This window comes from Lycorma delicatula, chromosome 4 (assembly GCF_047948215.1).
Source record: "Lycorma delicatula isolate Av1 chromosome 4, ASM4794821v1, whole genome shotgun sequence".
NCBI lineage: Eukaryota > Metazoa > Arthropoda > Insecta > Hemiptera > Fulgoridae > Lycorma > Lycorma delicatula.
The window spans coordinates 96,068,883-96,083,725 of record NC_134458.1 but is presented as its reverse complement, the minus strand read 5'-3'; the positions used below and the strand labels follow the sequence as shown (position 1 = coordinate 96,083,725).

At 30.9% G+C, this 14,843-nt stretch overlaps 1 protein-coding gene across 1 annotated transcript in view; it reads right to left on the bottom strand.

The window, feature by feature from the left end:
* Positions 1 to 14,843, bottom strand: part of LOC142322676 (uncharacterized) — a 239,772-nt gene continuing 224,929 nt past the window's right edge. The window contains exons 8-11 of the mRNA XM_075361754.1: positions 12,519 to 12,723; positions 9,902 to 10,044; positions 1,433 to 1,567; positions 1 to 252 (exon numbers count right to left, since the gene is read on the bottom strand). Of these exons, the coding sequence (XP_075217869.1) occupies positions 1 to 252; positions 1,433 to 1,567; positions 9,902 to 10,044; positions 12,519 to 12,723 (735 nt within the window). The remainder of the gene's footprint in view (positions 253 to 1,432; positions 1,568 to 9,901; positions 10,045 to 12,518; positions 12,724 to 14,843) is intronic.

Below are 14,843 nucleotides of genomic sequence, written 5' to 3'. Positions count from 1 at the left end.
TCACGATATTATAATTAAATACATGCTGAACATGTGAGTGTACATGTATGTATTACATAACAGACTAACAACACTGACTATAACTAAATTGAGCGATACAGTATAGTGCGTTCCAGGACACGAGCTGGCCACAGGATATACTACTTCAACTTCGGCCATTTTAAATATTGATAATAGTAGATGCGAGTGTACGAGAGAATCTCGAGAGTTAATTCTGTCACTTATTTCTTGTAGAACTCCCACACATTCTTCCTGAAATTCAGAACAGATTTTAGCATGAAATATTAGTTTATTGTGATAAATTTAGAACAGTATTTTTTTAAAGGGAAATTCATTTATTTTAATGGTAAATGTAGTTTTGCTGTTTTTGTGTGAATACAAGTTTTATTTTATATAGGTGTGTAGCTTACTTACAATTATTGTCTGCATTAGCAGTCCAGAAAGTAATCATAGATAAAACAATGTAAAGAAAAAAAATCACTCTTAATAAAAAGTCTGTCTTAGTGATAAATAGTTAACGATTAGCATACAGCAGGTCGGGAAAGAAGCATTCCCAGTATGCGGTTGCAGATCAAGTTAATCAGTATGATTTCCAGCAGTTTCCACCTTCCTGGAATGATTGTAACTCATCAGAAAATTATTAAAAACTCAAATTACGCATATAAATCAAGCCTACCTGGTTCCTGTCACATACAATTTTTTTTTTGTCTCAAACAAAAAAAAAATTAAAAGGAATTCAAGGAGCCCATGGCTTGGCCAAACTGTCAACTGTAAATTCCTGTGTGTAATCTGACAGAGTATCTGGTAACTTGAATGACTGTTAGTTCCTGGTGTTGTGAAGATAATATTAAAATGTTCACTGTGTTAGCCAATTGAGGTTAAAGGGGTGTTGGTGGCCCTTATTGCTTAGAGCAAGCAGTAAGGTTGTATGTTAAGCTCAGGGTAAGTTCTATTCTACCTGAATAATCTCATTCTTGACCAACCTTATTGGACAGTAGTCTCTGTACTATGTCTTTACAGTTAACCTGTGTAGCATATGATCCCCAGGCTGGGTCAGCTCCCTGTTGTGGGTTGTCCAGTGGCAGAGCAAATTTGCCTTATGAGAAAATATGTGACACTGTCTTATCACAGAAAGTCAGAAAGTCCATACAAGATGATTTCAATGAGGCTGAATGTTACTCTTGATTTTAAAACTTAACAGACCTTTTCCTGCACTATTACTGTTTCTCAAATCCTCTTTCTTGTTCCATGGCAAAATTCACAAAAAGTCAATGGCTTGTGCATAGCAAAACAAAATTAATGTTTTCTGTTTCAATCATGTCAGTGGGATATGATGTCTATGGCTGTGTCATACTAGTGAGAAATAAATGTATATTACAATGTTCTGAAACAGTTCTAATGTCATACAACAAATAGTTTTACAATTGCTTACCTTTTCTTTGAGTAAAAGGTTGTAATTTGTTTGTTGGTGGAGATTTCGAGTCAAAGAAGAATTGCTATCTGCAAGTTTCGCAACCAGAATTATATTTTCCATTGTGATACTGAAGAGGGATAGCATACATGTAGACTGAAAGAGTAAAATAAATATTAGGTATATATTTTATAATTTTTTTTTAATTGTTTATATTTAATGAAACACCAAATCAGTTCTAATATTAGTTACCAAATGACTTTAAAACACTTTTATGGTAATCTCCTGTCATAATTTTTAAGTTGTTTAACATTATATTTATTAAAGTTTTAAAATATTCATTATGAAATGCCAGTGTGTAAACCATCACAATAATGTACTTAATGAAAACATACACAATTTAAATCATCAAACCAACAAAAAACATCAGCTGATGCAAGAGTGAGAATAGCAGTACCAATCACTGAAGATGTATGCAAGATGAACTGAAAACATTGTGTTCAGTCTTAAAATCTTATTTACAAAATCTGGTTTGATGTAAAATTTAAAAATTTGACAATTTTAAATAATTTTCATTGCTAACCATTGTTAATCAGTAAAATCTAGATTATGTGATCTGCAGTTATTCATTTTATTTCTTCTGCAAAATTACTACCTATTTGTTTTCTTTTCTACCACAAGATGTGTTGGCCTTTTGTGTACACAGTAGTTTGTCTTGCTTTTGCATTAAAGAAATCAAGCCTGACTTGATTTAGTCATCTAAATCTAAAAGGAATATTCCTTTTTAGCGATTAAGTTCTTTATACATTTTGTCTTGTTTTTAGAGTGATTTAAGAATTATTAAAAAGCAATGTGACAATTACAAAATTCTGTTAGGTCAGTAGGAGTATTTGTTTGATTTATTTTTAGTTGAAATTATTATTACAAATATATTTTATTTAAAGTCATACAGTAGTAGTTGTTACTGTTATAGAATTATTCTACCATTGAAAATAGTATATTTTATTTAGATTGTTTTTAGAACTTTGATCCTCTAATTATTTGAAGATCTAATGTAATTCTAAAGTGTGAAAGGAAGAGTTGTGAAAATTTATTTCATTTGATAATTGTATTCTTCAAAATTTTTATTTCAATTTGATGTGTGCCAATAATTGTCTGTAAGAATGAAACATTGCAGTACTTTGCACATTAAAAATGGTTTGTTTTTCCTCTAAATTTGGTTGCTTTTTTGGTAATAAAACATCCCACTTCATGAATGTTTATGTTTACCATGTCAGTCAGTGATATAAAATAAATTATTGAGTTACATCTTTGTGTGATTAGTTTATCCTTTACTTTTGAATGACACAAACTGACTAATCAACATTATTATGCCAGAAATCAAATGGTAAAAAATGAAAATAAAGTTACTTATTCATTATACTGGTATCAATTTTTTCCTATATTAACCTACACAAATTATTTTCACTCTAGTTGCTTGAAATTTATTTCATGAAAGTAGTTGCATAATAAAAGAAGCTTTGATCTATAGCTAGATCAAATTAGCTTGATCTATTATGAGATAATAAGATTGAATACAAACTTCCTTTTATATGTCAGTCTTTTTGTTACAATTGATTCGATACCAATAATTCATTACATTCTTACATAACATTCAACTAGTCAGTAGAGTACAGTTCATGTTCAAATCAGAGATGAAAATTTGAAACCTACTGTCTACTGAAAATAATGTGATCCCACCTGATCAATAGATATATAGAAACATGAATGACATGTCTTATGAAATTGGTGGTGCAATAAACAGAAGTAATGCCAGCATGTGCACTGATAACTGGGTCAATAATTCTTAGTTGTTGTTTCTTACCTTTGATTATTTCATATATTCCTGGGCATCCAAGTTAACATCAGCTAATCAACGTTAATTGGAATTAGGTATGTCAAATGCAAACAACTGAAACAGTTATCTGAGAGAGGTTTTTGAATTTTTTGCAGAAAGGGATCAAGAAAAAATAAAGAAAGATGGGTGATAATAAAATTGGCCAAGATTTATTCTCAAGAGGAAAAATCATGCTGGTGACTTATATTCAAAGCTGTGAATATTTGTGGGTATTTTATCAGGGAACCAATAAATACATCCTTGTTCAAGTGCCTGATTGGTTGCTCTGAAATTGTTGAATATAATTTAATATTATGAGGAGGTAAGTTAAACAGTATACTTAGAATTTTAGCACTCGTATTAAAACACTGGACAGAGCATAAGGTGTTTCAAGATTATGTAAATTCCTAATCCAGCAAACTCCATAAAAAGGATATGAGGATAAAATAAATGGCTGTATAAAAAAAACTGCAATATTTTTGGACATCACTTGGAAAGTTATTTTTGTGAATGTATGTGGTGGTAATGACAATCCATTTTATAACATACTGCAGTAAATATAATGGAAATCAACATGGGACTTGGAAAAATAAGTAAATCCATTATTTAAGTTGTTATTAAAAAAAAAATTGTTAAACTTGCTGATCTTGATTAATATTAGAAGCCAGAGTGGTGCCCACAGAATAGATAAGTACTGAAACTGGTGATGAATTGAAGTATAAAAACTTTAAGAAAAATGAGTCATAACAGACAGACAAAAATTCTCAAAAAAAGAATATTCCATCATTCCTATAATTCTAGGGTGATATTGTGGTAAAAAGGAGCAATAAATCAGGAAGGTGGTACAAACAGTTTTACAGTATGTAATGTAATTTGTTCATAATCCAACTGTGGATGGAAATTTTCAAAAAAAGATTCTGTTTAGTTTCATTGCATTTGCCATTCATTAATTTATTTTTACCTAGCATATGAATTTCATCAATAATACCTTTAAAAATTATGAGATTTCACTGATCTGTGAAGTCCTGATTACCCTATAATAGTGATTCTCAACTTTTTAGCTACATGACTCCCAAAAATTAAAAAAACAATATATAATGAATATCTCACAGCCTCCCCAATGAAACCTAGTTAAAACTATTTAGCTGCGTTGATAATGAAGTGTGCAAACATGAGAAATTTATGGTTTCCAATTTGATGTGTAAGTATTCCTTATAATTTGGTCTGCTTGCATAATAATCACTGAGACAGCGTCATGTTAGAACATGCATATGATACGTTTGAACACATCATGCTCTCAGCAGTATAAAAGAGGTGTAAGGGATTACAGAACATCAGTTTAATTTTGAATGTGTACTTTGGCATCTGGTGCCTTTATTTTAGTTTTTAAAAGAATAATTTCATTAAAAATAATAATAATTGATGGTTCAGTTTTTAGTTTGGGGGTCAAATGGTGTAAATGTTTTTTTTTTCATTTGATTCTTATGCAAAATGGATAAATTTGTGAAAAAAATTAAGTGAACCATCTACATCCAGTGAATTGATTGGTAAAAAGACACGATTTTACAATGACAGTTATTTAAATTATGGTTTTAGCTCAATGGATGGAAAGCCACAGTGTGTTGTTTGCTTTCAAGTCCTCCCTAATGAAAGCATGAAGTCATTAAAATTAATTTGACACTTGGATACTAAACATCCTGATCACAAAAGCCAACCCTTGGAATTCTTTGAAAGAAAATTAACAAGAAATCAACAAGCTTCTATTTGTAAATCATGTGTTTATGTTGTTTTCATGTGTAAAGTAACATGTCTGCATGTTTTTGATCATTTTATCTCTGTTCGTCTTTTGTCTCATCGTTTAGCAATGGGCAAAAGAAAATGTGTGTTTAATGTTAATCTGCAAAAGGAATTCAAATTTCTGAAATTGTGTAATGACAGTAACAGTGAACTTGTTTATTGCACATTATGTACTGGAGAATTTTCTGTTGCACATAAAGGAAAGGGTTATATTGAAGACTACGTGAAAACGGCTAAACACAGGAGTGCTATTAATGCTATTGCTTTAACAAACAAGAGATTTTTTTAAAGTCAAAGATGGGAATAACAGTAACTGTTCTGGAGTGTGCTGCTAAAGAAGCTACATTTTCATACCACACTGCTAGACACGAACTCAGTTTTAAAATATTAGACTGTTCATCTAAATTGGTTAAAAAGTTATATGACCCAACATTTTCATCTTCTAGAACCAAACCTCCCTCCTGTTTTTCTGTTTAGACTCCAGGAATTACCATCAGGTATAACTTCAGAGGATGACTGAGAATGATGCGTGTAAGTGAAGTGTAGTCTTGTACAGTCTCAGGTCGACCATTTCTGAGATGTGTGGTTAATTGAAACCCAACCAACCACCAAAGAACACTGGTATCCACGATCTAGTATTTGAATCCGTATAAAAATAACTGCCTTTACTAGGACTTGAACGCTGGAATTCTTGACTTCCAAATCAGCTGATTTGCGAAGACATGTTCACCAGTAGACCAACCCAGTGGGTTGCTAGAGCCAAACCCAATTATTGTTAACATTATTTTGCTATTTGTATTTGATAATGTGTTGCGTTCTTTGGAAAACATTAATTATGTAACAGTAACGATGAATAGCTCAAACAGAAGTGAAGTAAAACTTGTTCTGATTGTTGTAAGATATTTCAGTCTTGAGGAGGGAATTCAAGTTAAACTTTTAAATTTTGGTGAAGTATCAGGTGAAACTGTTCAAATTTTGAAGAAAAGTCGGTTGGTTATATTACTGATAACACTAACAGTAAATTTGGTGGTGTCAAGAGTAAGGGGAATAAAAATGTGTTCAGAAAAGTTCAAAGTGATTTAGATAGACCTATTTTAGGAATTGGTTGTTCAGCCCACATTGTACACAATTCAATACAAACAGCATCTACCCCTGTACATAGAAGTTATTGTTATAAAAATTTATAGATATTTTCACATATAGTAAGAGTAGAGTATAGTAAGAGTAACAAAATTTAAGTTTTGTTACTTTTACAGTTCTGTGAATTTGTGGAAACAGATTACAAAAAAGTATTATCTCATAGCACAAGGTTCCTTAGTTTGTTACTGCAATAAAAAGAATCCTTTCCATGTTTGATGGCCTAAAATCATAATACTTCTTATCTTATGACAAATGCCCAAAATTATTATTTGATTTTTTGAAAAAAGTGAACTGTTTTTGAAATTTTTAGATGGTAGTCTACAGTTATTTAATAATATACTTCTAAAATTGGAAGCTAATTCTATCACAGACATACACTGAATTAATTTGTTAACTTCAGGAAAGAAAAACCCACAAATTTATACCATCTTCTGCCAAAGAATTGCTATGCATTCTAAAAGAAAATAATGATGTTCAGGAACAAAAATTCTTCTCAAGCATAGACAACGTTTCTAATTCTAGTATCCAGTACTTTGTTGTGGAGGACCAGTTTTGATAAAGTTAGTAAGTTTCAGTAGATAAATTTACAAACTGAAATTGCCTGGTCTGATTTAGAAAAGAGTGCACAAGTTGTTAATGAAATTATTAAAAACTCCATAAATACTGATGACCTATTTGATGAATGTACATTGTTGAACCAGGTAATCCAAAGGGTAGGCTGTGGTTCAAGTTGTGAAAAAGTACCAGATACTATTGAAGAGAAGTGGAAAGCAATTTTTAAGGTCTTTCAAAAAACTAATATTTCATTTGCAATATTTCTAAAATGGTTGAGTTTGCAATGCCTTGCCTGGGACTTCTACTCCAGTTGAGAGAGTTTTTTCAATTACGGGGAACATTTGATCTGAAGAAATGTATCTACTGCTAGATGTTAAAATTAATTCAGAACTTTCTTGCTGTGAATTTTATGATGAAATTAAAACAAACAAACCATTTTTTGAAAAGTCATCTAGTAAAAAATACAACTGAATAAATAAAGTTTAATTTTCAGTAAACTGTTAAGACTTTTAAGTAATTTCAAAAAATATATTCTGGGTTGGACCCAAAAAAATGTGGTAAGCCGATACATACATATTGTTTTGCAAATCAAAACCTGGTCATGCAACAGAACAATGTCTTTTTGATGTTTTTTATGAAGCTACTACAAACTATAACAGCATAAAACGGGCGAAAAGAAAAAAATCCTTCTTTTGCGTACAGAAGTCGTATCGTGAGGAAAAGTGTGTTAACCGGGTTATTAAAATTGGGAGAAGAATTAGTAATATTATTACCAGATTAACAAATGCCATTCTCAATGTTTTTTGCAGAATAACGAGTGTATGTAGCTGTTGTCTTTGATGCATTTTCGCATTTAAACGACTTGAATGTGAATTTACAAGAACGTGATAAAAAATTTGTATTATTGGTAGATAAAGTTCATGCTTTCATAAAAAAGTTTGATATCTGGATTACTTGCCTTCAAAGCAAAAATTTTGATATGTTTCCACTCACTTCCGTTTATATTGAGAATAATTTGGATGAAGAAGATATTATTATTCACCACAGTTCGGATAGCATGAAGATTCATTTGCGTGAGCTAAAAATTCAGTTGGCGGAATATTATACCACTTCGCTCGTCGAAGTGGTTTTGGAAATTTAGTCACAGAAGCAATGAAAATATTAATCTCTTTCGCCACGTCTTACCTTTGTGTTACGGGCTTTTCGTATTTGGTTACGCTAAAACTAAATAAAGGACTAATTTTTTATCACTTGAAAACAATTTGCTTTTATGTGTTTCTAACATAGATCCATATATGGAGAAAATTAAAATTACAAACAAACGCAACCTTCTCATTAATTTATTTTCTTTACATGTGTACTTATAAATGTAAGTAAAATATTTATAATAAATGATTTTTTTTCTCATACAATGATTTTATTATTGCTTACGTGTAAAGTTGTAGGCTAATTTCGCCACGCCCTTTCATATCACCGCAACCCCCAGGTTGAGAAACGCTGTTCTATTATATTTGATTTGAAGTAGGGCTTAGGAAAAAGTAATAATTTCAAAATGCCTGAATTAGGACTGGACAAAGGCATTGGCATCGGGACATTTGTCAAGGAAAATTTATTTCCGTGGCAGTGCTACAGTTTCATAAATAAAACATAAATTTTCATGTTCATTTATTCTCATAATAATTTATCATGACAGAAATATCGGAAGATTTCTATAAAAATTTAAGAAAATTATTATTGTAATTATGCGACTGCCCAAAAAGGACAGTAATGTATTTAGGATGTAGGATCAAGTATCCTGTTTGAAGATAGGTGGCGTTGCTGAGAAAAGTTGGCATTATTACAGTGTACTACCATTCACATAAAGACGCCAGACGACAAAATTTCAGACTGATTCATAGGTTAGGTTTTATGTGACAGCCATTTGTATTAAACGTGTTTTTCGATACAATAGAAAAATAATAATATCGATGCGTAATTCGATTTTATTTTTGGATGAAAAAACGAAGAAATAAAAGCAAAGTTAGAATCTGTCTACAGGAACTATTCACTATCTATGACAACTGTGAGATATTGGTTTAACAAATTTAAACGTGGCCTTACATCTGTTTTTGATGAGGAGCACCTAGGTCGCCCAACAGACGTGGTTACTGAGGAAATCGTTGAAAAGATTCATGGAATAATTCTTGCTGATCGCCGAACGAAAATGCACGAAGAATCAGAAGCCGTAGGTGTGTCATACGAAACGGCAATAAACATTTTACATGATAAGTTAAGAATGAGAAAGCTGTCGGCCTGATGGCCGCCGCGATTGCTCACTTCGGACAACAAGCGGATATGGCTATCAACTTTGAAGCAATGTTTGGACTTCTTTAAGCGAAATCTGCACGAGTTTTTACATCGAGTTGTCACCGTTGATGAAAGCTGAATCCATTACTATACGCCAGAGACCAAACGAAAATCAAAACAATGGGGTTTTCCGGGCGAATTTGCTTCAAAGAAGGCCAAGACGTCCCTCAGCCGGAAAGGTCATGCTACGATTTTTTGGGGGTGCAAAGGGAATAATCCTCATAGACTTTCTGGAAAAAGGAAACACAATCACGGGACTACTTCAATGAATTATTGGACCGATTCAATAAGAAATTGAACAGACATGGCCCCACTTGTCAAAGAAAAAAGTGCTGTTTCATCATGACAACGCACCAGCTCATTCATCCGAAATTGTCGTGGCCAAATTGCATGAATTGCTGCCGCAACCAGCGTACTCGCTCGACCTGGCTCCCTTTGACTTCTTTCTGTTCCCCAACATGAAAACATGTTCACGGGAAAAAAAAATTTGTCTCAAACGAAGAGGTTATCATTGAGACAGAAGTCTATTTTGAAGAGTTTGACAAATCATATTTTTTTGAGGGTTTAAAAAATGACAGGCATATTAAGAAAAGTGTATTCTCAAAAGAAGATTATGTTGAAAAATAAAAAAACTTTTTACTGAAAAACTTGCACTTTCATTCCTAATACAGGTATTTATTGATCTACTCTCATATATATATGTTTAAATAAATCTAAAAATTAGATAAAAAACTGTATTATCTGTTTTAACATATTTATATATAAATCTTTTATACCTTAGGTCGTAGATGTAAAAGAAGACCTTGTAAATGTATTGCAGCATCTTGCACTTCAAGCTGTATTAGTGGTTTAAGTAATGTTTCATCTGCTTCGCTGTATCCTACAAATAGGAACACTCCTTGCGGCAAGTTGTACTGATCTGAAAACCATATAAGTGACATGGTACTTCTGTAAGTATTCAATAATTTTTTTAATTTTATGTTAATAAAAATTATATTTGTTTGATCCAAAGGGCACTACTAAATACATACATAAAAGGGTGCAGCCCCTTTTCAGTTGACTAACAAACTTTTTCAACAATGATCACTAATGTGGGTATATACACCCACACCTGGACTTCCATTGTGCAGTTGGTTAGGCAGGCACCTGTTACAGTAGACCAATTTTGTATGACACAATTTGTGATGGAACAGATATCCCTTTAGTTTGTTTAGTGTCTTAAAAAAAACTATGTATTTGGTGTTTAACACTTTAGTTTTGTAAATATTTTCAAAGCTAAAAATTTATTTTGGAAACATACCAAGCCCACATTTTAATTTCATTACCAAACTTTACTTAAGTTCTGGAACCAATTACATTAGAAAAAGAGGAAAACGTGTAGTCTTCCAAACAACCACTCCTCCCAGAAAAATGGTTTGTTCGTATGACCAGATAAGTGGAATATTAATTGGTCAATATCTATGGTTTAAACTAGTTTATATTAAAAATTTCTTGTGAAAAACTTTCTGTTAGATAAATATCACCTTGCGGTTAATTTATTGAGGCATAAAATGTATTCTACCTTATAATCAATTTTAAGCTCCAATATGCAGGAGGAGAGGTTCAATTTATAACATAAATTGGTTGATGTGAAATGAAATGACACGATTTTTGCAGTGGACTGTAATTAATTTATTGGTTTAAGATTATATAAGATATGAAAAGTATAAAACTGACTAATATGACACATGAACAGCCGAAATCTCATCATACCACACACACTTAGTGATCAACGTCGACTCCCCAACTCCTGGACACTGCATACACACTACCCAACCAGTCATCCCCACCACTCATTCACACAACCTAATACTCAAAATCACGCATGTGAACACATGCACACAATATCATCCATAAATCTCAATTATATAATATACCACTGAGTGTATATCAATAGAAGAGAACCATTGCAATACAGTTCAAATAGTGTATCAATTTTTACTTTTTTATATACATAATAAAATACATAAAACTCTATTTTACTTTCAACAACTGGTAGAGAATGAGTAAAATTGTAAACTGCATTCTTTTGTAATCTATTCATTCCACAACACCTGGAATATCTGTCAGGCAATCCTGGTAGCTGATGGGTGTGAATTAAGGGCTAAGTACTGATGGTTGAAGTCATGTTTTAAACTTGTTTCTTTAGATCACAATTAAACAACTTTGCATGCAGTTTCACTGCATAGTGTTAAAAATTTTAATGAACAATGGTCACTTTATGCCACATGAAATAAGAAAGAACAAAAAATATAATTCTAATTTACCATTTTATCCATTGATTTTCAGTTATTAATTTTCTTTTGGGCATATTATTTAATTTTATAATTAATATTAAAAGAATTAATCATTTATTAAATAAATTAATAAAATTCTGGGCATTTATATTTTCCTGCGCTGGATTCATGCCATTACGTATCCATACACACTTTTATATGGATGGTTCGTATGTGTGTTCTATGATGAAAATCAATTTGGAAATGAACCAGTTACTTTTTTCTAGCAGAGGAGTGTAATGAATTAGGGATCCCTCATTCACTATCTCCCCTCAGTTCCTAGCTTACTTAATGTATTAGTAAGATTGAACGAGTAGTTTTGTAAAATTGCAGCTTATCTTGCAAATTAACCCTTAATTAAGATTTTCTATTTTTTGTCTGCACCAAATTATTTTTCCTGTAGGCCTACCTTCTCATATACAATTTAAAAATATGAGGAAGTATTTGCACATTACAAAATTTTGAATATATTTTGAAAAATAAGTAAATTTTTACTAAATATTTTGGGGCCTCTGAGCCTTAAAAAGTGATTATGAAAATTGTTCATCCCCTCCTGTCTTCAGGTGTTGGTTACCTACTTAAGTATTTGTGAATTGCAATTCTCCACAATATACAGTAAGTGATAAATTTCTTAATATTTTTAGGTTTCATAGCTGTTGGCGATTTCTTTATTTTCAGTCCAAATATATGTTGTAGTAGTGAATTTTTAATAACAGAAATGTTATTGTTATAGACTGCAAATATAAAGGAAGTTTAATGGTAATAGAAGGTCAGTCAGAACAATTCAAAATTGGAAAGTTAACTAACTGGAACATGAGAAAGGAAGGGAATTTTTAAGTGGATCAGTAGAAGGTGAAAAAAGAGAAGCTGATCTAAAAGGAAGTGGGATTTACCAGGAACTTAAAAGTTTATTTGGGAATAAGGATAATGCAGATGAGCATAGTGAAAGGGACCTGCTAAAGGCAGATAATGAATATTACAGATGTGAGTTAATATAACTTATATTAGCTGTTATAGCTTATGGTACATAATCAACATTTTTTTTTATAAATTGTCCTCTTAACTTCTATTAACTTACCAGGTGGAGGCCGCATGCATATAAAACGACCAGAATAACACAGACATCGACCTCTGTATGCTTGGTATGCTGGTGCTGCATGATTGTAAAAAGCAAAATCTGTTTTGCAAGGAGCCCGTGTAACACAGACTGTATTACAAACAAGTACTTCACCCTCTTTACACTGACACACCTCAGAGCAATCAGGTTCTTCATCACGGTATAACTAAAAATATAAGAATTAAAAAAATTATTTTAATGTAAATAATTTGTTTTTATTTTCAATACAGATTATTATTTCCAAAGACTACTGGTGTTAGTAGTGTTTCTCAAAGTAATATTTTTCATAATGATTTGCTCTGTCAATCGATGCAACAAGCCAGGACAAATGACATCTCTAGCTATGTATGATACAACACATTTTTCAATAAGTTGTAGATTATGACTGTTGATGTTGATTGTACTGTGTAAATAAGTAATTTAAATACAATCGTCTAATGTTCTCTACTGTAGTTCTTAAATGTTTATATAAATACAAAGTAATTTTATAACTTATACTATCCTTATACCTATACCATTATACCTTTATAACTTACAAATGTACCACAAATAAAACTTCATAGTTAAATATAAAGCATTAAAAAAATATTGTTGCTCATGATATTGATATTGTTGCTCAAAATATTGTTGTTCATGGTTTGACAAAAATATTGAGAGTTAGCACACGTACAACTTCTTACAAAAACAATTTATGTACCTTTAAATAACATATAATATACAAAATTGGTCAATCATAAATAGCAAAATACAATTCCAGTTTTAATACAAAGTTTACAATAACTAATAGAAATTAATACAAAATTAACAAGAGATTGTTAATTTTCAAAATCAAAATCAACAAATGATGTTATGCAAGAATTATTCAGTTTTAATGTTTACTAAAAGAACTAGCTTACAGTTTTAAAATGAATAATATCACTTTGATCCCTGTTCACTAGAACTTAACCACTGTCCAAAAATGGAATACTAGTTATGTACGCCTTGCCATTTTGTTACCACACACTCACTCCAATGGTCCTAAACAGTATTTATACCTTTGGGCCTAGGGCTTAACCTATAGTATTAGTAGACGACTCACCCTTTTGCTTGTTCAAGTGTAATAACTTTTACTGTTCACATCTACTATGCTTTTCTATAAATTTTTTCTAGAAAGAATTTATTTATTGTTTTTTATAGATTTTTCTTTCTTCATTTTCTCTCTCTTTCTTCTTCTGAAAGCTTCTCTATCCATAACAGTGTATTTTCTTGACATCCACATCACAAAAAGCAACATACTCAAAATTTCAAAAAATCAACAGTATCAGACACTCTTTACGACATCTCAAATCACTATACCTGAATGCTTGCAGTAAATTAGTATTTTTGTTATTTATATATTCAAACATGTGAATATGTACATATATCAAATGTGTGAAATATATACACTAATGACCTGTTTTATGTAGAGTTAATCTAAATATTCTGCTGCCAAAATGCAATTTTCTAAGCTATGTACAAATATATATATATATATATATATATATAGAATAAAGAATACTAAATACAGAATATTTCAAATTTCCTTGTTTTTGGGGAAAAACCCTGTGAGGTCACTGGTGTATAAATTTCACATGTTTTGATACAGTAGGATAATTATATTAATGTATAAATAGAGTTCTAATTAACTTGGCATTGCAGACATATTAATATTTTAATCATATTTTTGTTAACAAATAGTAAAATCTGTCTCTAAGAGTAATTAGTTAAACATCAGGTTTTTTTGTTCTGTTTTTACTGTAAAACAAATTAGTAAAAATTTATTACTCTTTAGTTTTCTGGTCTTAATAAAATATCTTAGCTATGTTTTAAGAAGTAAAAATTGATTTTTAGTGTTTTGTGTTTAAACTTTAAACTTTAAAATTCTAGTTCGATATTAAAAACCTTTTTATTTTATAATTTTTTTAAACACAATTTTTTATATGTGAAAGGGAAAAAAGTCCTTAAAAAGATAATTATTGAAGAAAATAGTTAAGAAGGAATAACTATGAGAAGAGTTATTTTCTCATGATGACTTTTAGACAGTGTGACCTTAAGTACGATTTATAACAAAAATGCTAATTTTTCATATGTAAAAAAACATTGTTTTGATGCATCATAAGAAAATATACCTTTTGATATCAATAATTGTTAAAACAAAAAAAAAAATACATGCCTAGGAAGGACAGAGCTACAAAGGAACTCACTAGGATCCACTTGATCCTCTCTTTTGGAATCAAAGGAAATTTTTTAAGCATTCTATTTCCATTT